The sequence below is a fragment of the Vespa crabro genome, chromosome 8 (genome assembly GCF_910589235.1).
Source record: "Vespa crabro chromosome 8, iyVesCrab1.2, whole genome shotgun sequence".
Classification (NCBI taxonomy): domain Eukaryota; kingdom Metazoa; phylum Arthropoda; class Insecta; order Hymenoptera; family Vespidae; genus Vespa; species Vespa crabro.
In genome coordinates this window covers 2522895-2550838 of record NC_060962.1, presented here as the reverse complement: position 1 = coordinate 2550838, position 27944 = coordinate 2522895, and the positions used below count along the sequence as shown (strand labels likewise).

Sequence of the window (27944 nt, the reverse complement as noted above, 5' to 3'; positions counted from 1 at the left end):
TTATTTTTCGTATTAACGTTAAGAACACAAACTGTGAAGATTTTGACGTACAATATCGATCATCCGTAATTGCAAATATTTATTATGTGCTATATTTACCGATCGAATTGTAGCCGAGTTGAACGGGAAAGGAATCTCTTCGCGATAGCTTTGGATCTGTTACTAATACTATTACAGGAAGAAGGTAAAGGAGAGAATTCGCAATGTACGTTCATAGACGGCGTTACCACGCTATCATCGACGGCATCCACAAAGCGGTTCGAGCACGCACGGACGGTTCTGGTTTCTCGAAGGAGAACCTAATAACCAGAGAACGTCGTGTTCGAAGTTCCTTTCCTTTCTCCTAAGAAGAAGGTCCAAGTCCACGTTTCAAGCCAACAGCCAATCCGATCGCGAGCTTCTACACCCTCGACTCTTTCATCTCCTTCTCTCTCTCTCTCTCTCTCTCTCTCTTACTCTTGAAAGTTTATCGTTCCGTAGAGCGGCAATATCCTTTAATGAAATGTCTAATCGGCCGTACGAGACAACCACATCACTATCATTTCCAATACTATCAAAAGATTTTTCTCCGTTTGTCCACAATTAACGTTTTATTTTCTTTCTTTCTCAATAATCTTCTTTTCTATTGATGTTCAAAGATTTATTTATATATTAGGAGAAAATTGCCGATCTAGCAAAAATAAAGGAACTATAGTTGAATGAAGAAATACTATAATAATTCGTACTTTTACAGATACGAATGTAATACGTCAATCATTTATTAATTACTTATTTAATTAATGAATAATTCCTTTCGTCAATCTGACGTGATTACATTTCATTTTTTTTCTAAGTTTTAAAAAAGATATATAAATATCTTTTTTTTTTTTCATCATTCATTCGTTCTTTATAATTATTCATTATTTAGTTCACGAATAAAACATGAATTGTTTTCAAAGAAAGTGTTGATAGGAAAGTACTAGCAATTGTCATACAATAATCTATGCTCTAGGTATTATCATTCTATTCGAATATTTAGACCATATCGCATTTTTTAAAAAGTTTCGTAACATTTAAAGACTCTGCTCTTAGAAAATACCAAAGAAGAGGATAAACGTGGCTACATAAATATATAATATAGCGATAGTTAGATGCACATATATACATACATATGTACGTACGTACATACGTAGGTACATAAACATATACGAAAAAGCAAAGCTTTCGATAAGGAACGGAGAAAGAAAGTTCGGTTGCCTACAAGCCGCCTTTAAAAGGAGAGACGTCGATGTTGGAAGGAGCTCTGAGAAAAAAAGGAAGAAAAATATAGGAGCATGGATAGTGGAATAGGATAGAACGACGAATGGAAAATGTGAGAGAGAAAGGTCGAACGAAGTAAACACTCCTCGAGCCAAAGCCCTTTTCCCAGAAGAGCTGGCAAGCCTCTTTTCTTGCAACTTGCATAAAACCGTTTCCCAGTTTCAGCCAGGCCGAATTCGATGGACTTTCCTTTTACAAACAACTAATGCCGTGGTCTGAAAACTCGAGCTTGCGTTTCAAATTATACCATATATGCACCAGTTTCGTAACGCCCATTCATCGAATTACATTGGATTTGTTGTTACTTCGGCAACATTACGAGCACTCTTATCGTGAAAACACGCGATAAATTTTCCAATTTCACTTCCAGGCACTCGTACATTCGATATCGGAAACGATAAATTATGAAACTCCTAATACAATAAGATTATTTTCACTGAATACTTCATTGATTTTCCGAACATGAAGAGAATTAAAAATATGTGTGACGTGAAAATGTACAAGTTTCTTTCTTTAAAAGTATCTCGATGAGTATTGAAAGAAGGAAGGAAAAATCGATTTCCAACAATCATAGAAACGTCTCTTTCAAGGAGCGACGTAGAATAGACAAGATTACGAAAGTTAAGACCCTCTTTCTACGGTATTGCTAAAGGGCCTACCCTCAGGGTCGATAACACACCACCAAGAAATCTAGTGCAAAAAAGATAGGAGATACCTACTATCTTTCTCTCTATATTTCTCTTTCCTACTCGTTTCAAGTCCAAGTACTGAATTCATGGAGACGAACAAGTGACGCGTTCCAACAGCTCAAACGTTTGCGTACTATCGAGATAGTCGAGTGAGTTACGTTACTTTTCCCTCCGTTTTCAACGCTTTTCAAAGCTTTCTCCCATTTCGCAGCACCATCGTATATTGTTTTCTCTCTTTCTCTTTCTCTCTCTCTCTCTCTCTCTCTCTCTTTCTCTTTCTCTTTCTTTCTTTCTATCTCTCTTTCTTTCTCTTTTTGGAGTTACGCTATTACTCATATTCCACAAAATTCACTTACACATTTTATCTTCCCATAAGTACAAAATAGATTTCTTTTCTTTGTGTTCTAAGCAATTTTCTTTTATATTTGATTTTCATATTTCAAAAAATCTGACCTGTATAATATGATATACTTGTTCCGAAGAAATAAGAAATCAAGAGAACAGATCATTACATTTTGATAACGAATAATTACTAGAAAACTTTTCAGTTAATTAGAAAATATTTTAGTGAATAACATTTTGCAAGACAATTTAAAAAAGGAAAGAGAAACGAGATTGTTTTCCAACAATAATCGTCAATTTCAATGTGGAAACAAATTTTGTCGTTCAGTAACCCCATATATAATACATTCGAATCCAAATAACGCTTCGGTTACTACAATTTGAGGTGCTTTTCAGTCGTCATTGCTAAAAGAAAAAAAAGTTTGTTTGAGAATACTTTTCTCTTTTTCAATTATCGTGCACACCTGCGTTCCGTATAACTCTCCCTTTTATTCTACAGTTTTCGCCTCTTTTCTTTTACGTCAATGTAAAATATTCGATTTTATAGCACATCGAATATTCAAATACTTACGAACTCTTTCATATTACTTGATTATATTTCTTATCTTTTTAACCAATTTTCTTTCTACCTATATATTTTTATTAATCTCGAAGTTGACGTTTAACTGATTATTTATCCATATATATAGATTGTAAATGCGATAATTTTAATTTTCTTTTCTTTACTGTACCGCATAAAGAGCACGTTTTTAGCCTTAACGAATAAATTTGAACTTCTTCTCGAACACTTCGTCGAATAGATTTCCAAATGAAGAAAGATCAGAGAAAAAAGAAAAATAAGAAGACGAAGAAACTAAAAGAGAAGGAAATTCTAGAATTTCACCGTTATGAATCGCGCAATCAGAACTGAAATCGTTTTGAAGTTAAGATCCCAGGCAGCTGATGCCCTTTTACTTCCGGTTCTTCCAGAAAAGGTTAGATCCAACGATCGAGGTTTTAACTCGGTTCGAGGATTAACTTTCCGTCGAAACGAATTTACTCTCTTTCAATCGTTCCAATTCCTTTACAATATCCAAAGCGAATCAGATTCGGAAGTTCTTATGATCTCTCTTGCCATTTCTAATGACGATCAACTTTATCAGTAATCATCATTTTCAAAGGAGATAGAAGTAAAGTTTTGTAACACGGGAATGTTCTTCTTCACTATTCCCATTTAGATAATCCTAATATGTGACTCTATCGATAATCAAATAATTGCGTAGCTAATTTGTTAATAAATATAGGTTACATATATTTGTTATCAATAATACGAATGGAAAAGTTATGAAAATGTAAAAATCGATATTACTTTTTTCAGAATATAAAAAAAATAATAATAACGAAAATAAGTCAAAAAAATCAATCTACTTGGCATCCATGAAAAATTGTAAAATAATATCAATCGAAATCAATTGCTAAAAAAAGTATGACTTCGAGATCTATCAACATCGAAAATGCTTTTCACTTATAAACTCACTAAATTGCAAAATATTTTCCGAAAGTCCTTTTCGTTTTAAAGTTTAGTCGACATCCTTCGGGAGAATCTCACAATGCATTTTCAACAGTATCTCAACATTAGGCTTCAGGAAAAAAACGAAGTCTAGAGAAGACGAAAGAGAAAAGTTATCCGTTCGATCGAAAAAAACGAAGTTAGTTCTTTCGCTTTGGGCGAATAGATCGCACATCGAATTAAATCTATTGCGATCGAATTCCGTATATTATCGATGTTTCACAGTGGAATATTATAAAATATTAAAATTCCAAAGAAATAAAACGATATCTGATCTATTCATCGAAAATCAAACAATATGTAATTTATCAAATTAATGTGAAACATCGAATTGTAATTAGTACAATATACGATTGTCAATATGCGTTGTTTATAATTTGATCTAACGAAAAAGATGTGATTATTAAATTAGAAGACAAATGAACTATTTAAAATGAGTAGTGATATCCGTGACATTGAAATTTACACGAATAGTAAATCATATTAGAAATTATGTTCTAAATTGAATTATGCTAATCAATCATAAATTATTAATATAAAATCACATTTTGTACATTTCTATTATAAACGTATTGATTTGGATAAAAACGCTGAAATAATTCTGATATGATGCCAATCTGATTCTGTGCTAATATTCATAAGTGTGATAACAACACTGGAAATAAAAATGATTGACGCGTAAATGAAAGGGGAAAGCATAACCCATGACAACAGGTGGCCGGAAATATTGAAAAGAATCCTAAAACTCGTTTCTTAAGACCTGTTCGATTGATGGTTCGATAGACGTGTGCAATTCTCCTCATTCTATTCACGAAATATTCAAACTTACGAGGAAATTTCTTTCTTCGATAAAAAGAAGAAGAAAAAAGAAAGAAAAAGAAAGAAAAAAGAAAGTAAGTAGATATATCCTATGCCCACTTCTTTCCTCTTTATCTTTTCTTTCTCGAAACGAACGATCCCGGTGGGATTCGACGTGTAAACGATATCACTGACTGTCCATTGTTGCCGACCGATAATTCTTTCCGCTTCGTCGCCAAAAAGTCGGGAAACTTTCGACTTCCGGACCCGGATTCTTTTCCTTCATAAATCAGAGATAAATCACTTTTAAACTGGTTCTGTTAACTCCAGGTCGTCGTGGACTTGGATAGGCCACTAACGTTCCCAGTATCACCAGCACCGCCATGACGCTATCGGAGTCACCGGAATCGCCATCCTTGAATTCCCTTTGGTACAAGAAGGATAGTTGGAATCGATGAGCCACGAGATAATGAATATGTCTCCTAAAGTCTTTTAAAGTTCCACGCAAAAAAAAAAGAAAATTTTCTCGGAAGAAAGAATTGGCTAAGGGGAAAAGGACTGAACGTCCACGATTAACATAATCGAATCGAAGAAACGCTTGGAAGTCCCTTCGTCGTTTCTTCCTTCCTTTATATATTAACGGAGTCTCTCTCGCGGAAATTTCTATTACCCACTTTATCTACTTTCCCTTGATGCTTTCCCACGAATTGTCGTTAGACAACTTCTTGCGGACGGATATTCTACATTTTTGTGTCCTATCAACGAATCATCGATAATAGAAAATTCCTTCTATAAATCTATGCACTTGGAAATACGATCAATGTCTTTAGAGCTCTATTTATTTCAAGAAGCTTACCTATCGATATCTGATTTCTGATTATACTATCCTCAGTTATTATGATTATATCTCACATAGTAATATCACGTATTAGAAACGCTTCGCAAATAATCGATAAGTAATCCTTCGATTATGTAATAATCGCGCGCGCGTATTTGATGTGAAATACATTACAATTGTAAAACTTAGCAACCTACCGAGAATACAGATTAATGTAGATCTATTGGATTGTTTAATAAATGATGGAATAGTAATTATAATAGATTCCTTCAATATAAGACTCCTTCTAATTATATAAGTTACATAATTAACATCATTAATTTTATTAATGACAAAATTTGTAATAATCATTGTATAATTAAATTTTTTCGTATTAAAGTTCTTCGTATTGAATATTGTAATAAAATACCTTACTGATACAATAATAATTCTATGATCCACTATTCAGTATCTCATATATTCGCTAAGTTATATAGACTGCTGAAAACGGATCGAGAATTTCGGAAGTGACTATTCCCTTTTCCCTTTAAGCCTCTAGAAGATAAAGCTCTCGTTTTCAAAGACATCCACTTCTCTTTACCTCCAATTTCCTCGTTATTTACGAGACGTCCGAAATGACTCCCAGTGTCGTTTTCTTCTGAGTTTTCCCGCCCTCTCGATATCCTTAGTTCTCTTTCTAGACGATCTGTGCTTTCTCCTTTCGCAGATCGACCTTAAAGTAGACATATGCTCTACGAAATGTTATTGCTTGTGGCTCGCTCCATAGTACTATTGTTTGTTCGTACGAATTTTAGATAAAATTCTTTTACACAAATAGTTACGGTACAAAAACTTTTTGCAAATCACCGATACTTTTAGCGAATTTACATCGATAAAGTTTCGATAGTTATTCATGAATCGATATCGAAATTCCTTAGAGTCATACGCATTATTCGTGCAGTTATGAATACAGAAAGTGTTTGTGTAGAATCGAAAACACAAATTCCGTTCACCTATATGAACGTATCGAAGATTGTTTCGTGCACAGCATCTTGCTTCTACCGAATTGAGGTTACTTTTGAAATTATTTGAAGCAAAAAATTCAATATGTAGGAAACAAAAAGTTTTCTTTAAAAAAAAGCTGGTAATTAATAAAAAAAAAGTACACCTGTAAAATAATATATTAGTAAAATATAGAATTAAATAAATATCTATATGTCAATAATTTAAAATATAAAAAGTCTGTGTAATTACTGTGTAATTCATTATTTTTTTCGTCTTAATGAATTTAATTATGAAGGATAGAATTATGTATTTCATTTGAAATGGATTTTATCTTTGTCAACCAGATACTATGATGTTCATATAACAAGGAATTGAAAAATAGTCAAGAAGGATGCTTTTCAAAGCAATGGAAGTGTCTACGATTTTATGAATGATTTCATGAAATTGGACGGATCGAACAATACGTGGAAAATATTCTGCTCGTGATGATCGTCCTTTACCTACTTCAAAAGTAAATAGAAGATATGTTCATATAGCTCGACTTATCTCCTTTTCCACTAAAACATTCGCCTTCTGCCAAGGTTCCATAACGAACACCTCCGTCATCTCCCTTCTTTTTTCCTAAGCCGATACTCCTCTCCTCATTATTTGCATACTTTTTCTCTAGTCTCTCTTTGTTCTCCTTTTCTTTCGTTTTTCTTCCTTTCTTCTTTTTTCTTTATCACTTTCTCACTTTTACTTTATCTCTCTTTCCTTCTTATTTAAATATGAATATCCTAACGCAAATTTCTATAGAAGTATCCAAAAATTTTATTTCATTTTATTTCATCTTATTCCCATTTTATTTTATTTTATTTTCCATCTTTCTTCTTTTCCTTTTTTTTTTTCTTTTTTTTCCCACTACGTTATACCTATCACTTAAACGTATCTCTGACGTTCACGTTAATGTACGCAACAATTTCGATTTTAATACTCCTCTCTTATTCCCGATAAAAATGCAGAACACGAGGGAGTCGTTAAAACGAAATATCGATTACTCATGACATTTCAGACTGAATAGCGTTGCCACACGAAAAGCAACACGGCGAACGATCGCATTCTGACACGTCACGTTTACGTTACAACGTTCGTATGTTGGGACACGCCGTAGAACACGTCTATCACGTGCTTACTTCTAAAATTAAGTATTTCATCGCGAAGTGTTAACTGCACTGTCGTCTCTACAAAGTGACGACGTACTATATAGATGTACTATAGACAGCCTACATTAGCAACGACGCGGTTTAACGGCGCGTGTAACTCGGAAAATTATGCGAGAATCGTACCTACCGGAATTAAGCACTAACTTTTCCGCACTTGTTACTCAGAGCTTTGAATTTCTACTCTCCAACGCCGGCTGTCGTAACTTCCGTTAAGCTTTACTTCAACCCGTATATTCAACGATATTATAAGAAATAAAATTGTGAACACTGACAGGTCTGCTGAAAATTGCTAAAATCTTCTTGAAATTCGTCGAATGTGATTTAACATTACTTTCATTCATTATACGTTCCATTACCCTTCCTTCAGGAGATGGGCTACGAAATATGTAAATTACGTTGTTACGTATACTTAAGAGAAAATCAGTGGATCTAATTTTACGTTTTATTTATAACATCGAACATCGTCGATAGCTAGAAGGGATAAGAGAATATCGAAGGAAGATACGATACTCTCGTAAAATGTTATCGGCTAAGTTTGCATTTTCCTGAAAATCTTCTAACGAAATATTGGATAAAAATGAAAGGTAGAAAATTATCGGAAAAGATAAAATAACCAGGTAAAATTATGTAACCGTACGTTAATGTCATTAGCCCTCCGAAATTTAAAATTCGTGCATATATATTATATTATATAACAACATATATGTATGTACCTATTACGTGCAGGAACTTTTAATAAAATATGCTTGAAATGTTTCGGTCAATTCTCATGAGAAAAATGGAAGAAGAGAAAGGACAAAGTGAAAAAGTCTTGAGAAAAAGGTTTCGAAGTCCATCGACTCTCAATTATGTAGACGGATGAACTCTTCGAGGCTTTTGAAATTCTTCGATATAAATGGCTGGCGTTTATCACCATTTTCGATACCACCGGAGTTAGTGGAGTAGGAAATGAACTAATTCAAAGGCAGCGACCCGATGTTCCTTTAAACGAACAGGGAAGAAAACGATGAAGAAATGGGAGGAGAGGGTAAGGTAAGGAAACAGAGAAAGAAAGAGAGGGAGAGAGAGAAAGAGAGAGAGAGAGAGAGAGAGAGAGAGTTAAAGGAAGCATATCGATCGGTGCACCTTTAATAGAGGGTGTTTATCATCGTTTCAAAACTTTCGGAACTCTTTCTTCCAACATAACACGAATGACTAAGGGGTTAAATTACAGACTCTTCATTTTCAGCGAGACGGAAAAGCATCTTTTGTGACAAACGACCTTTGCCTTTACGAATATATAAATATATTTCTCTTAAAACTAATAGCACTTATTATGTAACTGCACTATCGTTCTAGTATCTGGAACCAGTATGATTTTAACTTCCAACTTCTTTTACATCCGTGCCAATGTGTAAATCAATATTCTCTAACAAATTATATTTTTTCTTTTTCTCCACTCATTGAGCACCCAATTAAACAAAAAAAATGAAAAGTAAAATGTCGGGTGAGCAAATGAACCGAGAAATATCGACACCAATCATTATTATTAAAAAGCACGCAATAATTCTCATCCTATTTTACATTTCTATTCCAGTGCCCGATGTTATCGTACTACTTATACTAGTAAAGAAAAAAAAAACAAAAAATAGATATCTAATTGGTAGAAAGACTATTGATTTAATTAACGATTTAATTGAATTTTCAGCCTATTAAACCTTTTTCAAATCGAAAAAGAAAATAAGGAATCGCGAAAGGGTGAAGTTTTACAAGAACCCGATCAATCACTAACGCACGACCGACTTTCGATCATTAACGGGAGTTAAGAACTATGTACCAAATGAAATCTCACCCTACAAAACGAACAAGAAAAGCTGAAGCCTTGTTGATCGATCGATCATCAGTATTTTCCGAATCGTCGTTGAGCAACCAATCCCAAAGGCTTTTCCATTTCCCTCTTTCTTTCTATGTCTCACTCACTTTTCCTCTCTCTCTCTCTCTCTCTCTCTGTCTCTCCTTCCATCTCTTATTCTCTTGATAGAGCAGTTCACTTTGCTATTCCAAATCAGCCCGAGTCCTTTGTCCGCATCCGTTTACATTAGGATCGAGCGCTTCGACGGCGTCGCACTTAATTACCGAGTTTCCTTTCAGCACCTGACCAAAGGCTTAATCCGACAACCGGAAGCGGACTGCGCTTTCACGGCTTGATCATTTTAACAGACACCAACTAAGCGATGCTAATCGATCGAGGAGTAATACCGTGCCATTCGTAAATGTCTATCCACTTGATTCGCACGATCCATAGGTCAAGCCAGTAAACTATAACAGATTAAATACTACGTTCGTCTTATGTACGAAAGCGAAATTGAAAATACTTTCGACAAGATATCAAAGATGACGTTGTTTTATGGAAACATTAATTATTCTTGAAAATTCTTTATTTTGAAAGAAGATATCGCATGATTACGTACTTGGAAATTTCTCATTGTTAAAAGAAAAAAGAAAATTAATCATGAAGGGAATTATGTGAATAAGTAATATTACTTTGAAAAGTTTGATTTATCTGGATGACAGAGCTGTTATTTACAACAATGTTATGCCATATTTTAAAGAAGTACACAGGAAAAATGCAAAGAATGTTTAAGGTACATTTTAAACTATGCAAAGTAGAAAAAGTTACACCACTGGTGACTTAAACGGACTGATCATTATCCAGATTTAACGGGTAGCAAATAATATCTGAATTCTTCATCCGACACACAACGTGATAGCCGAGTGATCGCGGTCAGCGAAAGACAGACGCACACGCAATAGCGATAATGCACGCACCTGATGTAAACGGATGCGGTGCGTGACCGGCCGAGTTGGCTGCTCTCGTAATGAGTGGTTAGAACGTGCGAATCGATGTCGTGTGCCATTGGTAATTCTCTTTGATAAAGATCAATGAACGGTTTAATAATTTGATGCTCAAAGGAAAATACATTTTTTTATTTCACGAAATTATTTATATTATTTCTGAGACTATTTTCAAAATATTTATGAAATTAAAATTGAAAGAAAAGATGTATTAACAAATAAACCAACGTATTTAATACAAAATGTATTATACAAAAGTTACATATAATCTAAATTGTATAACGATTTATATAAATACTATTTCAGAAAATCTTTCATAAGTGTATACATATGACCTAAGAAATCCATAAATTTATTTTAATCATTTCTTATAATTTACCTGAAATTAAATCCCATATGTACTTTAGTTTTCAAAAATTATTTACGAATGAAAACATAAAAAATCATTTTCAAGGAAATGATTCTATTCTCGAGATAGATATAGTTCTACATCCACGTCTATTCGTAAATATACTATAGACTGTTATCGTTTAGCAGGATTTACTCACTAGTTTTGTCTATGAATAGAAAAGGTTTGAGGGAGTAGATGGGACGTGACACTAAATCAGAGATCAAGCTACGTTCAGGGCGATTTTGATATCAGACGAATATGTCATAATCCTTTGTAATCACCGTCACGTCGATCCAGTGGTGGCTCACCCTATCAAGCCCCAATCCCTTTCCGGTCATCCCTTTTCACTCTCCTATCTTCGACCAAAAGTCTCATCGTCTGAAATAGCAGATAGCCCCGACAGGGCCAATGAACACAACGGACCGAGCGTTATGCGCTTAACCGAAGCAGGTTAAGTAGACCAATGTCGTTATCACCACCAACGAATTTCATTGTTCACTCGTACCCTTTCATCCCCTTCTGCGTTCACTGACTGCTTCTCCAACCGATCTTCTTGACGCTTCGATCGGCTTAACGAAAATCCGGTGTTACCTGCACTTAATATCAACGTTGCACGTAAGCAGACATTTTAAACGAAGTATCCATTAAGGCGGATTATTAACTATTAACAAGAACCCTCATCCTCCTATAGAACTTCCAGTAGGATACTAATCGTTTGCCATAGTCGTTTACTCGAATCGAAGTTGTCCTTGATTTCGTGAGAATGATTTCGTCCAACTCGATATTCTTTAGCACTATTTAAATATCCGTTAATAAATAATCGTTAAATTTTCTTATGCAATCATTTGATTACTGTAAAACGGAAAAAAATATAATTTAACTTTCTATATCTTCATTCTTTCTATTTAACTGATATTATGTTTTCATAGTTAACGATACACTACATTTGTATCTTCAAAAACCCACTTCAGAAAGTGTGAGAGAGAAAGAGAGAGAGAGAGAGAGAGAGAGAGAAAGAGAGGGAGAGAGAATATTTAAATTTTAAGTATTGAAGAATTACTCGAAAATTAAATAGCATATTTTAATTAAAACATATTTAAATAGAACAGAAGAGAGTGGTTTAAAAGAAAAATGCGTTTTATAAGAAAATTCCTACTTACGGCCTCGGTATGAATAGGATGAGCGGCAAATAACAAGCCGGTCAATGCCGCGAATCCAGGACGAAGTGACGCCACGGTTAAGCTCACTCTGGTCACTAAAACGCATGCCGCGGCGTGTAACGCGACGTTCGTTGCGTGATACCACGTTGGCGTCAAGCCTGACATCAGATAGTTCAATCTAAAAAGGGAAAGAAAGAGATGTTAATTCATGCTCTTATCGTACGTTTTATCATTCCTTCTTCTTTTTTGTTTAACATGAAGAAATTATCAAAGCATGATTTAAATATCATAATTTAATAAACAGTCAACAATATTTTTAAACATATATAGTAACATTGTTATCAATTTCATAAAATATTTATTTTAAAATTATTATCTTTCAGCAGTGATTCTTAAATATAGATTTACCAGAAGGAAGTGCCTAAATAATATAACGAATCGAAGAAAAAATAAATAAATGGACATTTTGAACACATTTAAACTGAGACTGTATGATCTTTGCCAAATCCATTTCAAAAATCTAATCTTCATTCTCGGTGGATAATCGCATTTCGTCCGATCTTTGCCAAATCACTTTATACTCCCAACACCCTTGTATATACACGTACGTGTACATGTACTCACGATGAGAGCAAACGTTTCATGGAACAACCCTGCTTTGAATAGAACGCTCGTCGTGATAAGCAGCTTCGCTTCTGGCTCTTGTCCCTGGAAGGCAAATCAGGTCGAAGGTATGTATGCCGAACACATACACATACATACATATACAGATAGAGAGAAAGAGATAGAGAGAGAAGAAGAGAGAGAGAGAGAGAGAGAGAGAGAGACAGGAAGAAAGAGAGAAAGAGAGAGGAAGAGAGAGAGAGGAAGAGAGAGAGAGGAAGAGAGAGAGAGGAAGAGAGAGAGAGAGAGAGAGGAAGAGAGAGAGAGAGAGAGAGAGAGGAAGAGAGAGACAGGAAGAAAGAGAGAGAGAGAGGAAGAGAGAGAGACAGGAAGAAAGAGAGAGAGAGAGAGAGGAAGAGAGAGAGAGAGAGAGAATGAGGGAGAGACAGGAATAAAAGTAAAGCAAGAAAGAGCAAGGGCTGAAATAACAGAAAGAATAGGTAGTGCACAAAGATTCGTGCGCCTGGGTGAAGAGATGAAAACAAACACCGTAGTTGCTGACGTGCCTGAACAATAATTTTTGGAGTCTGCAGACAGCATAAGTTTGAAGTTTCTACCCATGGAACTAAGTTTGGAACTGTTCCAGGTGTCAAGGTGGAAACGTATCCTGTCGCCTCGTTGGCCCCGAATCAAACACCACGATCAAATTCATCCTTATATTCTACTAAAATTCACCTCCTCTTTCTTCATTCTTATTGATAGTTTTTCTTATTTCCAATGTATCTAATATTATGAAGAAAACGAAACGTTCATACGTATCTGAATTTTTTAAGTTTCCAATATTGAAACTGCACGTTACGTTGCTCGAAGATTTTTAACGTATGCAAATGAAGATTAAAAAGAGCTCAAAATTATCCACGTGTTTGCTCGTATGAACCGCTCGAACCTCATGCTTCGAGACTCGGGCTATCTGTCGTGAAATGAAGTATGTTGGACCGGCAAGTATATTATCGCTCTTGAACGTCGGTCAAATGTTGACAGAGTGCTACTATCCTGTACGCGTGCAAACAAAATCTAGGTACGAGCGTCGCTTTTGCAGGCAAAGGATTAATATTTTCAACATTTAAATGACTCACTTCAACTAATAAAGTTCGCTTTGACTGTTTAAATTTAACAGCGATATTGATATTTATAGAAAAATGAGATGTTTAATGTCAACCAACGTATTTTCCTCAATTATGAATAATTTTATTAAGAAATCAGAACTTCTTCGATAAATATACCATAAAAAGTTTTATATCTTGAAATGATATGATAAAAGGAAAGTTGTGAAATAAGATTTTAAGCAATTTCTCTCCTGTGCAACACTTTAATAAGAATTATTCGTTTAACTATGTTTTTCAAGTTGTAAAAGAAAATGTGTATAAAAAAAATAAAATGGCGATCAAGTAGAATCGTTACTCGCATCTGACCATAGTAGGAGCTGATACTAACCGTCTGACCACAGGTGCTCTCTTACTACTGACCAACCACGGCCGGCTCTATTACTATTGTTCGACCACACCAGCTTGTAACTACTGGATGACCACATTCGCCGAACGATGCTTATTCGCACTCTGTCGTTGTTATCGATCGCCATCGTCCTACATTTCTATCGAAAAGAATATTACAGCCTTCGAAGAAGATATGCCTTTAATAGTTATCCAACTGATTCGATAATAACAAAATCTTTGTTCCTTGATATGATGATTCACGTCATAACGAAAATTGAATGAAATTTCTTAATAATTAATCTTATATAAGATCATTAGAAAATTCATTTCTCATCATAAAATCAAACGTAGTCATCTAATTACACAATTTGCTTAAATCTATAACAATGTAGAGTATTACAAAACTCAACATAGATTTAATATTTAAAAATTATAAAAGATCTTTTTCAAGCATCGTATTTCGTCATATTATATATTTACGAAAGTTTGTACAAACAACGATAAAAATCTTCAAAAAGCAAAGTTTAAGTAAGCTCGCGTAACGTTGTCGACAAGACATCTAATCAAAGGGTTTAATTAATTAACGACGTTATATGTAACGAAGAGATAAATTGTCTTGTAAGCTTCTTAAGAAAATGCTCTTTTTTCCTGTCTACTTCTCTTTTTAGGTAAAAGTCCTTTTTGAAAATGGTATATAATGAAAAGGATGAAAAAAGCAGCGAACCTCATCATAATGAGACATTAAAGCCTTGAAGGATGTCGTTAAATCTGACTAGCTCAGTTTATTCTCGACTACGTTTTTACCAAAGACGACTCCCTTTCGCCCTTTCGTACTTTTTTCACTGTCTTCTTTTCCTTCAACGAAATTTCTCGAAATACGATTCGAAGTAATAGTCATCCTCAAGGTCCTTAGCCTTTTAATTTAAAAATTGACATCTTTTTAACCAGTATGCCCATTTACATATTTAATATCCATGAAAAAAAAGATAACAACCATTAACTCGTTTACTAATTGTCGAATAAACATGAATTTCGTATAATATTTTCTTTTGTTTTGAAACACGATATGAACATTAAAAAGGTCGAAAGAAATTTTTGCAATATTTCAAGCAATTAAACGAATGGAAAATTTCAAACACGGATTCCTCTAGATTAAGTTTTACTTAAGTAAGTATAATTAGATTTATCTAAAAGATAAGAGAAGAGATCGAAGTTCGAAAAATTTTATTAAAAGATTGTATCTTGAAAATGTTTATCAGTCTTTTTCGACGAAGAAACTTAGGAATATACAAAGAGGATGGTAGCTTTGAAATATTCAATGATTTATTTGATTGATTCTCTTCCCAAAAGATACGTGATCAGGAGTTTCGAAAAGTATATAGCAACTCTCTTAAATCATTGAGTTCCTATCAATGTATCGAAATCGGTATCCAATGTTAGTATATTCGCTACACGAAAGAATTTCGATAACGTCTTACCTGGCTCTCCTGGGTTTGTCTACTCTTCCGGAACGATAATCGGTTCTACTGGCTATAGAGAGACTACGGAAAGCCACGGATCTACAACGGCAAGACAAAGAAAAACTTTTATTTCCGTTCCCAGAGAAACTTCCTCGCGCGTTGGGTTTTCTCTTTTCGAAATATTATCTATAGAAATTCCATTAGCTCACGCGGGCAGGATACGTGTGTCTCTTGGATATAATAGAAATTTTCTGAGACTAGTTTCTCCTTGTACTGGTAATTCTATAAGTTAGGTATCCACTTGTTTTAAAATTTCTGAAAAGAAAAAATTTTCAATCTTTCTTTAAGTTTTCCTTTGTTAGATTTTAATTGTAATAAAATAAATATAAAATAGAAAAAAAAAACACATAGAAACACTAATTAACAAATTATATTCTTATATATGTATATTTTAATTTAAAAAAATACATCGAAATTGAAAAGAAACGTTGTTCGATTGAATCCTGACAACCTCGAACTGCTTGGCGATGTTCGATTTATCGGATTGCTTTACCTTTAACTAAGAAAATAGCAACGAAGCAAAGTCTCGATCTTTTCCAGTAGAAAATTTCGCTCTTGGATTTAGAGCACTACGGAGTGATAAAGGAGGAGGAGGAACGATAAAAGATGCGGTGAGCGTATGGGTGCAAGAAAAACGTAACCGAGTCCGAAGTTTCAGATACAAGGCACGTACACCGTCGTTCTTTTGTGGTCCGCAAATTCGAGGGTACATCTTCGAAACGGGCAGGGTCAAATCTAAATTCTTTCCTCGGTTTAACCTCAACGTTCAAATACATGTATTTGTCTCCTAATTATTTTGTCGCTCTAATTATAAGTAGAGTTAAGAACTTTTTTTTACTAATGAACTCACAACAGAGGCCATATCATCTTTATCTTTATTTCTATTATGAATTTTTATTTCTACGTGTTACAAATTTTTTTTTGTTGTATTGTCTATCGTAGAACCTTATTAACCCGATTATCCTGACAATTAAGAACTGAAAAAATAAAAACCATTATAAAAGTATAACTTTTGACAGGGTTCTTTATTTTTTATCAAACTGCTCCTTGTCTGGGCAATAAATTTAACTTCGAGTACGAGGCAGCGACAAAGACATTTGTGCAAACACGGATAATACGCTTACACTAGCAGGAATTCAACACTATCGTAGACAAATTTTTCCTCTAACCAAACATTGTCTCTTTTCCTTTCTACGTCAAGTTCTTCCATTTACCCTGTTATCCGTTTTAGTACCACGACTCTCATATCTTTCGAACCTTTCCGAAGCTTACACCGACGCTGTCTCCTCCTCATTTTACACAGCCACGTATCTAGATCTGATAATACCATGAATTACGAGCGCTTATGTGCCTTGAGTGGTATTATATATCAACGGACGAAACTCATTCCTTTTACAGATTCTGTATTGGAAAATATGGCGTGTCCACGCCGAACGTGATGAAGGACTCTCTTCCTGCTTTTGGAAAAAGGTACATACACATTCGTATGCACGCACGTAAATGTACTTAAGTACACATTTACACTCGTTCAAGCAATAGACCTGAAATAATACCTTATAATGATTATGCATTACACCACGTCATGTCTGGACATATATTTTGAAATTACATACTACTCTCTTTTTCTCTCCCTCTCTCTTTCTCACACTCATTTTCATCAAGTTATCAACGTCCTTGCGTGTAAAGCTCACACTAGTCGAACGGTGCCGACATTACGAACCGTTGTACCTTTTTGAAGAGAGAAAGAAATACGTTCTTATTTTAATGACTCTTTTCCATTTTAGCGAACGATCAAATTATACCTTGATTGTTATTAATATCCATGATGCTGCATCGTACTCGAACTTATTATAAGGACAGATCAGAGCACATCCTTATTTAACACAATTGTACATATACGATATGACATTCTGTGGTTAGTACAATTTAATTTTTACATTGCTGAAAAATAATTTATTGATTTATAGTCTAATAATAAGTCCAAACATTTTAAAGGATATTTCCGCTAAAATTGTACACGTTCGATTTAAAAAAAAAAAAGTACCTACTAATTTCTGTGCAAATTAATTCGAATTCGAACATACTATGAAAATGTTGCTATAAAATATATAAATGAAACTGCAAGATTAAATGTTCGTGGAATCGTAGAAAAAAAAGAACAAAAAACAAAAAAGAGATTCTTTTAAAAGTGTAATTTGGAATGCTGCCACAAATCAATGATATCGGACATCGTTGATGCCTCTAAGCGAGAATCCGACTTACGGATTGTTCTCAATCCTCTGCATTGGTTTTCGCTTGAAAACACTCGAGGTCGGTTTCATTGCGGGCAGATTAGTTTCACGATCGACCGTGTCATCGTGCCAGGAATCGTTAAGAAATGCTTCTAATTGTGAGCTTTTGGTAGGTTAATATGAATAAAATTTGGAATTCACTATGAGTCTTTAGTAACTGATGCTTTTGGAAGGATATGTTAAACAATAATAATATATTTGTAATCTTATTACCATAAATATTTTGATAATAAATATTAAAAATCTTAATTTGTTATTTATTTTCTTTTAAAAAAATTAATACATACTGAGTTGATAATAATGATTGTAGAAAAAATATAGAATTCGAGAACACGTCCTATGTAAAGTAATAAATCATTAGAAAATTAAGTAAAATACCAGCCATTAATGTCACTAACTATCGGAATTCAAAGAAAAAGAAAAAGATAGGTATTAAACTTTCAAATGGCTCCATCCATCACGAAATCGCATCAAGCACGACATCCACACCTTTACGACCCTCCTTAATCGTCTCCTTTTATCGTCAACGCACGATCAGCTCGTTTAAAGCATTTACGACGAGCCTACTCTCTTTTTCAGTCGTCAAATAAAGACGACGTAAAGATAATAACAGAGAAATGACCGAACAACATAATTTCATTTTCTCTAGTATGTTTTCTCTCTCTCTCTATCTGTCTGTCTGTCCATCTGTCTGTCCGTCTGTCTCTTTCTCTCTCTCTCTCTCCATCTGTTTGTCTGTCTGTCTGTCTTTTGTTCTTTCTGTCTCTCCATCTGTTTGTCTGTCTGTCTCTCTTTTCTGTCCGTCTGTCGGTCTGTCTGTCTCTTTCTCTCTCTCTCTCTCTCTCTCTCTCTCTCTCTCTCTCTCTCTCTCTCTCTCTGCTTCTTCTTCTTCTCTTTCACTCAAAGAGGTATCTAGGAGACTGTAAAGGTAAAGTTCTCTTCTCTGCCACGAAACTAATTGTATTCAAGCTTTCTCTTGTCTCTTACAATCAGCATTAACTATGAGGTCTGAACGATTCGTTGCAATGAGAAAGAGGTGGTACTCGTAAAGGTAATAGAAAGACATAGGAAAGAGAGAAAGAGAGTGATAAAGGGAAGAAGAAATAGTAGAGAAGCGAACAATGTAGGACGAAGCTTATTAACGTCCTGGTCCTGTACTACCATAATGAAATTTGTACGTTTGCGAGTGGACCAAATGATGCATCGTCACGAAGAAAAATGGCTGAAAGACCATGTATTAAATTTAATCAAGCCCCGAATGAATGAAAATTTTCATTTTAATCACGTCCTAATTTAGATTCATATGAACGAGTTGTGGGGGAGGAGGTATAAAATGGACTCACCTTATTAATTTTGCTCTGTAGTTTTCAAGATTTTCACATCTCATTTTCCCCGTAATTTTTTAACGAAATATTAACGTAATTGGCATTTCTTTACCTAGTAAAAAATGTTATGTGTATTTAAAGTCATTCAATCGGAAATTCATTTTATTATTTATTTTTAGTTTTCGATAGTTGATTAAAATCCATTAAAATAACAAAATTTGTCTAATTAAAGATACGCATCCGTTATTTATTCCTTATTTTTATAATTTATTAAGTAATCTAGAAAACGAACAAAAAACAAAAAAGTTTTAACATGTGAGTGCAGTATCCCACACATAACGAAGTTAAATAATAGCGTACTACTAATGAATTGATCTCGCGAGTATTCAGTTTTCAGATGTATTTGCACAAATGAAAAGACGTAGGAATCGGATTTACAAGCAGCTGTAAAGCTCCCGTTTACGATTCTGCTCATGCACAACGACGTTCCAGATTTTTGTTTTAATTTACGACCTCACCATGGTAGCTCGTAAATATACGCCAACGCATTGCGTTCGAGCTAACAGCGTGCGTGCATGTTCTGAAGCTATTTCCTTCGACATCGTTAACCAATTCAAGCAAACACGATCAACGTCCAATTTAAAAGCATCTACCATTTTCTTGAAATTATTATTCATGTAAAACTAAATTACGTTATCCTAAACGAAACGATTTTATAGACTTCGTGGGATAGGATAAATACGCCAAAATGGATTAAAACAACAAAGAAACGAAAATGGCAATTTTCATCGTTAGCCTGACGTTACGTTTCGCGATTTTAGTCGCGTGTCTTTGAATGATAAAAAGTCATATATCAAAGAAGAAAAATCCTAGAAGAACAAGACAGCCGACCGAGAAGCGTGATCAAGCAAAACGTACATTACGTTGGAGTGGATTTTTCAATCGCACGATAAGGCGACTTCTGACTCTATCGCAACTCGAATGAGCAAAATCACGCGAAAGGGCGGAGTCGAGTCGACGGTATGACGTAATTTTCTACCTCTCAAAGAATTTTCTTCATTTATCTTATATGTTCGATCGATCGGTTTTCATAAAGAAGACAATGTACAATATTTAGATATAAACAGTTTAATCTTCGTTTGTTTCGATATACAGATCGATTTCTAGATAATCCTCCTATGAAATAAATTCTTGAATTTCTTCGTTTGTATATATGTTGGTCCTATGACGCGCACGCAGTCCTCGAGCTATCCGAGCTATATCCTTCTCCGGTAATGGGTGGCTGTTTGCAAGGTGGAGGCGCGTATAAATTGCCTCGCAAGAAGGTACGACTGGGAAAAAAGGGACGAAAGAGACTCGAATGAAAGAGAAAAAAACGAATAAGAGAAAAAAAGAAGAACAAAAGGAAGACGAGAAAATAGAGGAAAGGAAGGTAACTTCTCTATCCTCCCAGGATATTCAGGGCTATTCAGTTGCCAGCCAAGGAAAGAACGAGACCTACAATTCCGCGAGAAGAATACCTCTGGGTATTTAAGGGATAAAGTGCCACGCCAAACTAAACGTCTCCCTGCACCCCGTGTATGTTCCATCTCCTTATATCTATTTCGGTTATCTCTACCACCTACCACTGCAACTCAGTAGTACGGCAGCGTACCAAAAGCATATGAAAGCTAAGCTTCACAAGAGACACATGAAAAAGATGTACCTACATATATATATGTGTGTAAATATGTGTGTGTGTATATATATATATATATATATATATACATATGAAATAGGAGGAGACAATATCTTTTCTAACCGAATTGAAATACGTTTCCCATGCCGGATATAACGACGCTTCGAAAATAGAAAGACGTGGCTCGATCGAGACTTACATCTAGTATCAAGTATGATCACAATGACAATGACAATGAAAACGCGAAGATATACATCTGAGTTTCCTCCTTCCTCGAAGGTAATCTTACTCAACGCAAAAGCCGCAATAGCTCTATCCGACGGATTCGCCAAGGATTATCCCTTTGAAATTTTCGCACCAACTGATAGAAGAGTTGTTTAAACGTTTTTTCCATTCTTTCTGTAGTCGACAACGTAAGAAAAGTGTAACGATTTAAATACTTTAAAAATATATTTAGCATATTTTATATTATATTTCATGATTCGTCAAGGAAGGAGGATATCTCATTTTTATTAACCAGTTTTCTTTATATATTATATATTTCTTTATATATTTCTTTATATATTGTCTTTATATATTTTCTTTATATATATTAATCTTGTAGAGAGAAAGAGAAAGAAAGAGAAAGAGAGATCAAGATTGTAGCAGTTAGAGGTTGGAGATCCAGACAGCTGTATCATTCTAAGATTGTAGAGCCTCTCTTAAAGATCACAGTAGGAAGTGGCTGTAGATCGCTCGCAACGATCACAGTTCTCTTTCCCTCTTTCCCCACTTCTTCGTCTATCTTGTTCCTTCTCTATTATCTCTCTGAAGTAAATTTCTCACGTATCCTATTCTAGCTCTCTTTCTTTCTCTCTCTTTTTCTCTCTCCATCTCTTGCTATTTCTTGCATACATTATCCAATATCACATCATACACTGTTACACGAATACTAATCTATTTATTTTCATTTATTCAATAATAAATAAATAATAATCCAATTTCGCGGTTACAAATTTAGTTATGCATTTATAGAATTATGTGGCAACAGTAACTATATATATATACATATGTAATAATTATGAATAATAATTATGAATGGGATAAAACTGATTTGAAATAATGATATTTCATATTTATCCGTTTAATCCTCGAATATGAACGATGTTCAAATATCCATTCGCTTAAAGCGAATATGATTCGCAACAATGGAATATTCACAAACGATTTAGTTAATGAGTAACTTTAAACAACAACGCTGATTGCCGAATACTAATGATATCGAGAAACAAATGTTATAAATATTATCGAATAATTGTAAGAGCACCAGCTGGATTCGAAGAGTATTAAATTAGATTTGACAGAAATATTATAGATCATAAAGATATTAGAAAGGTTCTAATTCGTAATATATATCGTTTGGCATATAGCCTGGACCAATCGTGTATGCGATTAGATCGTACAATAATTATAAAAATTATTTATTATATTTTGAATATTTTACATGAAGCCACATTTACTGTTAATAAATATAATGTTAATAGAATAATGTTAATAGAATAAATGCTAATAGATTTCCGTTAATATTGAAGTGAAAAAAATGATGATGAAGAAATAAAATAAATCATTTAGCACAGAAGAAAAAAATAGGCTTACATTGAACTGAACGCCTGTTCCGTTTCGTAATAAATTTTTTTTTCTCGTACAAAATGATCAAAAAAAGAAAAATTCTAAGGATCTGAGGAAGTACCGACAAATTTTCAGTTGGAATTCGCAGAAATTTATTTGCGATTTATCATAGACCGCGGACAGTCGGCTATAAATTTTCCGTATATTTCAACGAATTAGCGTCGCAATGGGTCACGCGGGAACGTTTCCCGACTTTACGAGATTGTCCTCAATAATTATGCGTCAGCGTAACGACACCATTCGTATATTAGATTATTATCATACATTAAATTTATTACCATGACGATTATATCGTTGCTCGATCGAAGTCGACATTCGTGAGCTGTACCACGCCATAGTCTAGCTGGTGTAACTGCAATATTTTCGTACTACTCGTGCTACGTTGAATGACGATAAATTCAGAAAATATAACATGGTCACAGTTTGTCGAGTAATAATTCTACACGTAAAAGATAATTTCGTGACTTACATTTAATTATTTCAATTGCCTATTGAAACGAATATAAAATATACGATTAATCATTAAAGAAAAAAAGAAAAAACATAACGACAGTTCTATAAGTAATCAAATTTCTTATTCAGCATTTCCCTCGCTTTGCAATCATTTTACAATCTCAGAGAATATTGAATAACACGAAATTTTATCTTAAAAAAAGAAAGAAAAAGAAAAAGGAAAGAAAAAAAAGACGACAATGATTTAAAAGAACGATTCGTTTGTCATACCTGTTGTCATCGTTGTCCTGAAGAAATTTGCTCGCAGTTCGTGCTCTCATTTCCGTAAAACATAACGGAAATGTAAGTTCGGTATAACGAGGCCGGTGTTCGTTAGGGGATTTTCAATTTTTCCTGAAGTTATTTCCACGCTTCCACGCGTTGTCGACTCGGTCGTGAAGCCAACGGCGCTCGGCCCAAGTATTATATATTTTAAATTCCAAGTCGAACTTTCAAAGAAGCGTGCTGTGTCAGTTCAAGATGGGAACGTGTCGTCGCAACCCCATTCTATGTTTGTCTCGAGAAAAAGCAAAGTGCTGTGGAAGGTCACGTAAGATCTCGAAAGAAAAAGTTGTACATACGAAAAGTTACAAAAAGAAATATATGCATATTTCTTTGCTTTTACACTTTTAACGTTTCAAAATCGCATTTAACGTTGTTATCTGAAGAAAATCTATAAAATCCTCTTGTCGCTTTTTGTCTATTCACGAATACCTACGAAAAAAGAAAGGTAATGGAACTCTTTTGTACGAATCAACCGAACTAAATCTAATACACCTTCAAATGAAACTCTGTCCCAATTCTCTGAGATTATTCTTGAAGAGTTGACTTCCCTGACATCGATCGCTTTTATTTTGAACGCATGGTTAATTTAAAATAATCCTAAATGAAAAATCAAGAGCAATGCACACTTATCGGAAAAAAGAAGGAATATTTTTTTTAAATGTTCTCAAATGAAAAAACAGACATTAGAGCTTAAATTTAAGCATCCTAACCGAAGAACTTTCTCATTATTCGAGATTAAATCGTCGATGCTGAAAAACTTGTATTTACACTGTAAAATATTTGTTCTTCCATTCTTAATGAATTTTTTTACCGAGGAAAAAGAATTATATTAAACTTTATTATAAAGTTCAATATTTTTAAGAAATTATCAATAGCTGAAAATCAAAGTTTAATTCATCATCGGTGATAAACGTATTTTTGAGAAATAAAAATAAAGGTCTAGGTGTACGATAATAGAAGCACTTGAAATTCATGCGGAATACTTGGTGTTACCTTCTAATTAACGTTGAAAACTAAAGGAGGTAAAGAAAGGAAGAGTAAAAGCAATGGTATAAAAAAAAAATAAAGAAAAAAAAGTGAAGGATTTCTATCATACATGAGATGTGTATATTGTGATGCTTCAACCCTTCGCAAGAGCAGTTCGTCCAGCCGGACACCTGGAAACGCCCTTATCAGCGTCCTCCAGAGCGGAAGAACGAAACAAGGCCAGCCTCATTATAACGAGAAGCGCAGACTGGGCCTCTCATCTCGAGGATGGTGTGTATTGTCTTGGGAAGATGTTTCTACGAGAATACTGAAGATCATTCTTAAGGGAACTGGAAAAAGCACTTACCGTTCGATGAAGCATATATCTATAGTATGTAGAACATTTTTTGAAGAGAAATGAAGACACCCGTCTTAGTAGACAAGATAAAAGCTTAGAAAACGAAAATAAATAATAAATAATAACCGTACAAAATACCAATCAAAGTAAACTACAACTATTTAATAAATAAAACTGTTATCCTTTTTATCAAAAGTCCTTGAACTTTAATCTTTAAAACGAGAATGAGAGTATCTTACTTGTAACATAGTTTTTTAGACATTCCATGACCGATTTCAAAGGAACGATCAAGCCGAGACAAGAAAGAATGCTCCTTCCCGTTTTTCTTTTCAGCTCTCGACGTCTAAGTTCACGCGTGATAATGCTTTAGCCGTCTCCTCCACTATCCTTCAGACGAGTCGTCGTTCTATGTAGAGTGAGAAGGTAGAAAAAAGTAAGTGGAAAACTGAAACGGATACATCGTTTCTACGTGTCTGGGAAGTTTTTAAGCTCGCCTTTAACGTCCGTCCAACGTGGCAACGTTTTCCGCCTCGCTTTCCAGGCCGGCCGAGTTACGAAATAAGAGAATTTCTTGGGTTCCTTTCCACCTAAGTAGACATATACATTCAACAAGACTTTCTAGGATAGCCCAAACTCGTATATACTCGACTACATACTATATACATACGTATCTATGGTACGTAGGTAGATTTTAAATACGCGCGTATACACATATATACCTTACCTATATAAACGTGAAATACAAGCACGCATGTATACACGCACATACTAACTCACGTACTTGCCTCTAACGGATGAAGCCGCCACAGCCCACAGGCGTGCTGTAAAATTAGCGATTAAAACTTTTCGTGGCTAATTTCTGCCTTCCTCGCGGACGGTTGACCGCATTTCACGGACGAGCTCACAGCGAATTTCCATTTCTGCGAACCAACCGACGACGACTCATTGGTCTTAACTCAAATAATTTCACTACATTCTCCTTTTCCATCCATCTTCTTCCTTCTCCCCTGACACTAATTCGTCTTACAAAATCCTTCCCAACTTATTCCTATTCCTCTCTATCTTCTTCTATTACTCATTTCGCTTTTTCTTCTTCTTCATCTTCTTTTTTCTCTTCCTCTTAAGGTCATATGAATCATCGTTATCACCTTCTTCTTTCATCTTCACTTGTTGCCGCGTGCATTTATGCAAGAAATGAGAGGATAGAGCGAGATAGAAATTTTATGAACTTCTCCTATCATTTTCGCACAGCTCTTTAAAATTTGTTTTGAGGAAGACAGAAAGCGTCGAGTTTATCTCACGAACTTTATAAACGAGCTACTTGATAAATATTCTAGATAGTTAAATTATGGAAAATGAAGTCATTCTTTCTAATTTCTTTTCAAGAATATCAAAATTTTCGATCGAGTTTTTGTTTTAATTTTCTTCTACGAATAAAAATTTTTATTCGAACGGACTCCACAGGAGCACTCGTGAAATAATGAAAATTAATAAAGCATCTCTTTATTACGATAATACTTCTCCTGGTGCAAAGTTCGTACGAATTAGTACTAATGAAGTTAGTTAGAAGCAATAGAATCCGAATTAGAACTAATATAAATTATGCTTTTTATTCCCATTACTCCCTCCCCCTTCTTTCTCTCCCTCCCCCTTCTCTCTCTCCCTTTCTTTCTCTCGCTCTCTCTCTCTCTCTCTCTCTTCCTCACACTCTACTCGTATAGTTACTCGTAAATGCGATTAAACGAGAGTTTTAAATTGTTGAAGTATTTTATTTTCTTCAAAATCAATCTAATGAACATCACAAAACTTTACCCGTTTTAAACGAATATTATCAAAATAAAATTATATTTACAGACACGTATAAATTCACAGTATTTAAATAAATTCACAATATTTAAGTAATTTCAGATATTCTAAAAAATGGAATTCTTATTATGAAAACCTCAATGAACAAAAGTAATTAGATCGTTATTTATTCTTCGAGTTATAAATATAATTATTGATGTAAATATAATTAATGTAAATTTTGTAATTTTTATTATTCGTCCTTACTAATTTTTTTAAGAAGAACATCATGCATAATATGCAAAAGATAACGAGAAATACTTCCAGTTTGACAGAAATGTGTAATCACGTAGAGGAATGTCCGGTGATATGCAGAAATTCGAATTACGTTCGTATACGATTACCGATGTCTGGTGTTATCTAGGGATTAGCATTGATAATAGTTGGCCCGTTCGGGATATCGCATTTCACGACTGAATTTCCTTCGACAGGCGGGGCGTTAGATTGGGGAGTAGGGACAGACCAATTATCGATTATTATCCATGCGTACGATCCTACGGTAGAGATGTGCTCTTTAATTCTGTAAATCCTTAACTGTTATTTCATCGATTTGAAATTATCTTACGAAATAATTTTTTTTTTCTTTTTTTTGACGATATTGAAAATTCATAGTGAAATTTTATAAAAAAAAAACAATTTAATACACTTGATAGCTTTTATAACTTTTAAACAAATTCGTATGAATTAAAATCCGAAAAGGTTATTACATACATAATTATATATATATATATATATATATATATATATATATATATATATATATATATATATATATATACAGACGTTACAGGAACGTCAAAGAAAATCTCATTTCCATTTGTGTTTCTTTGTATATTCTTCATAGAAATATTTCCCCTTAATAACGTACATTCAGAGACTGAACGCACAATATTATGTCTCCCTATAACACGGCCAAAGCAAAAACATTATTCATTTCTCTTTGCAAATCGTAATTACGATTCACGCCGGCATCAGCATAATTCTAGGAAAATACCTGTTTGCACAAATATGGAGAAAGAAATAATATGCACAGTGTCGGCTTTTTTCATGGTCTGATAAGTAAAACATATAATGGCCGTACTAATGTACGAACGCGTCAAGAGTTTTGATTGTTATCACCATTGAAGTTAACATTGTATCAGGTTTATGTATTTCCGTCATTTGTTTTATTCTTCCCACCTCTATCTCCACAGATTTCATGCATGATAAAATGAAACCTTCGTCCCTTTAGGTGGCCAGAAATTAAACTTACTTTGAAATCGTCATATCTATAAAAGACATTTTTTTATATTCATATGCCATAGTAATTGTATATAATTATTTTCTTTTACAA

General features: G+C 34.2%; 1 protein-coding gene across 3 annotated transcripts in view; it reads right to left on the bottom strand.

Annotated features, from left to right (window-relative positions):
- Nucleotides 1–27944, bottom strand: part of LOC124425992 (protein O-mannosyl-transferase TMTC1-like) — a 151131-nt gene that overhangs the window by 78906 nt on the left and 44281 nt on the right. For 2 of the 3 annotated variants that reach the window (XM_046967174.1, XM_046967176.1), the window contains exon 3: nt 12088–12265. In XM_046967174.1, coding sequence (XP_046823130.1) covers nt 12088–12265 — 178 coding nt within the window. Of the gene's footprint in view, nt 1–12087; nt 12266–12711; nt 12836–27944 lie in introns of those variants that run through there. The other variant, XM_046967175.1, reaches the window with a different exon arrangement.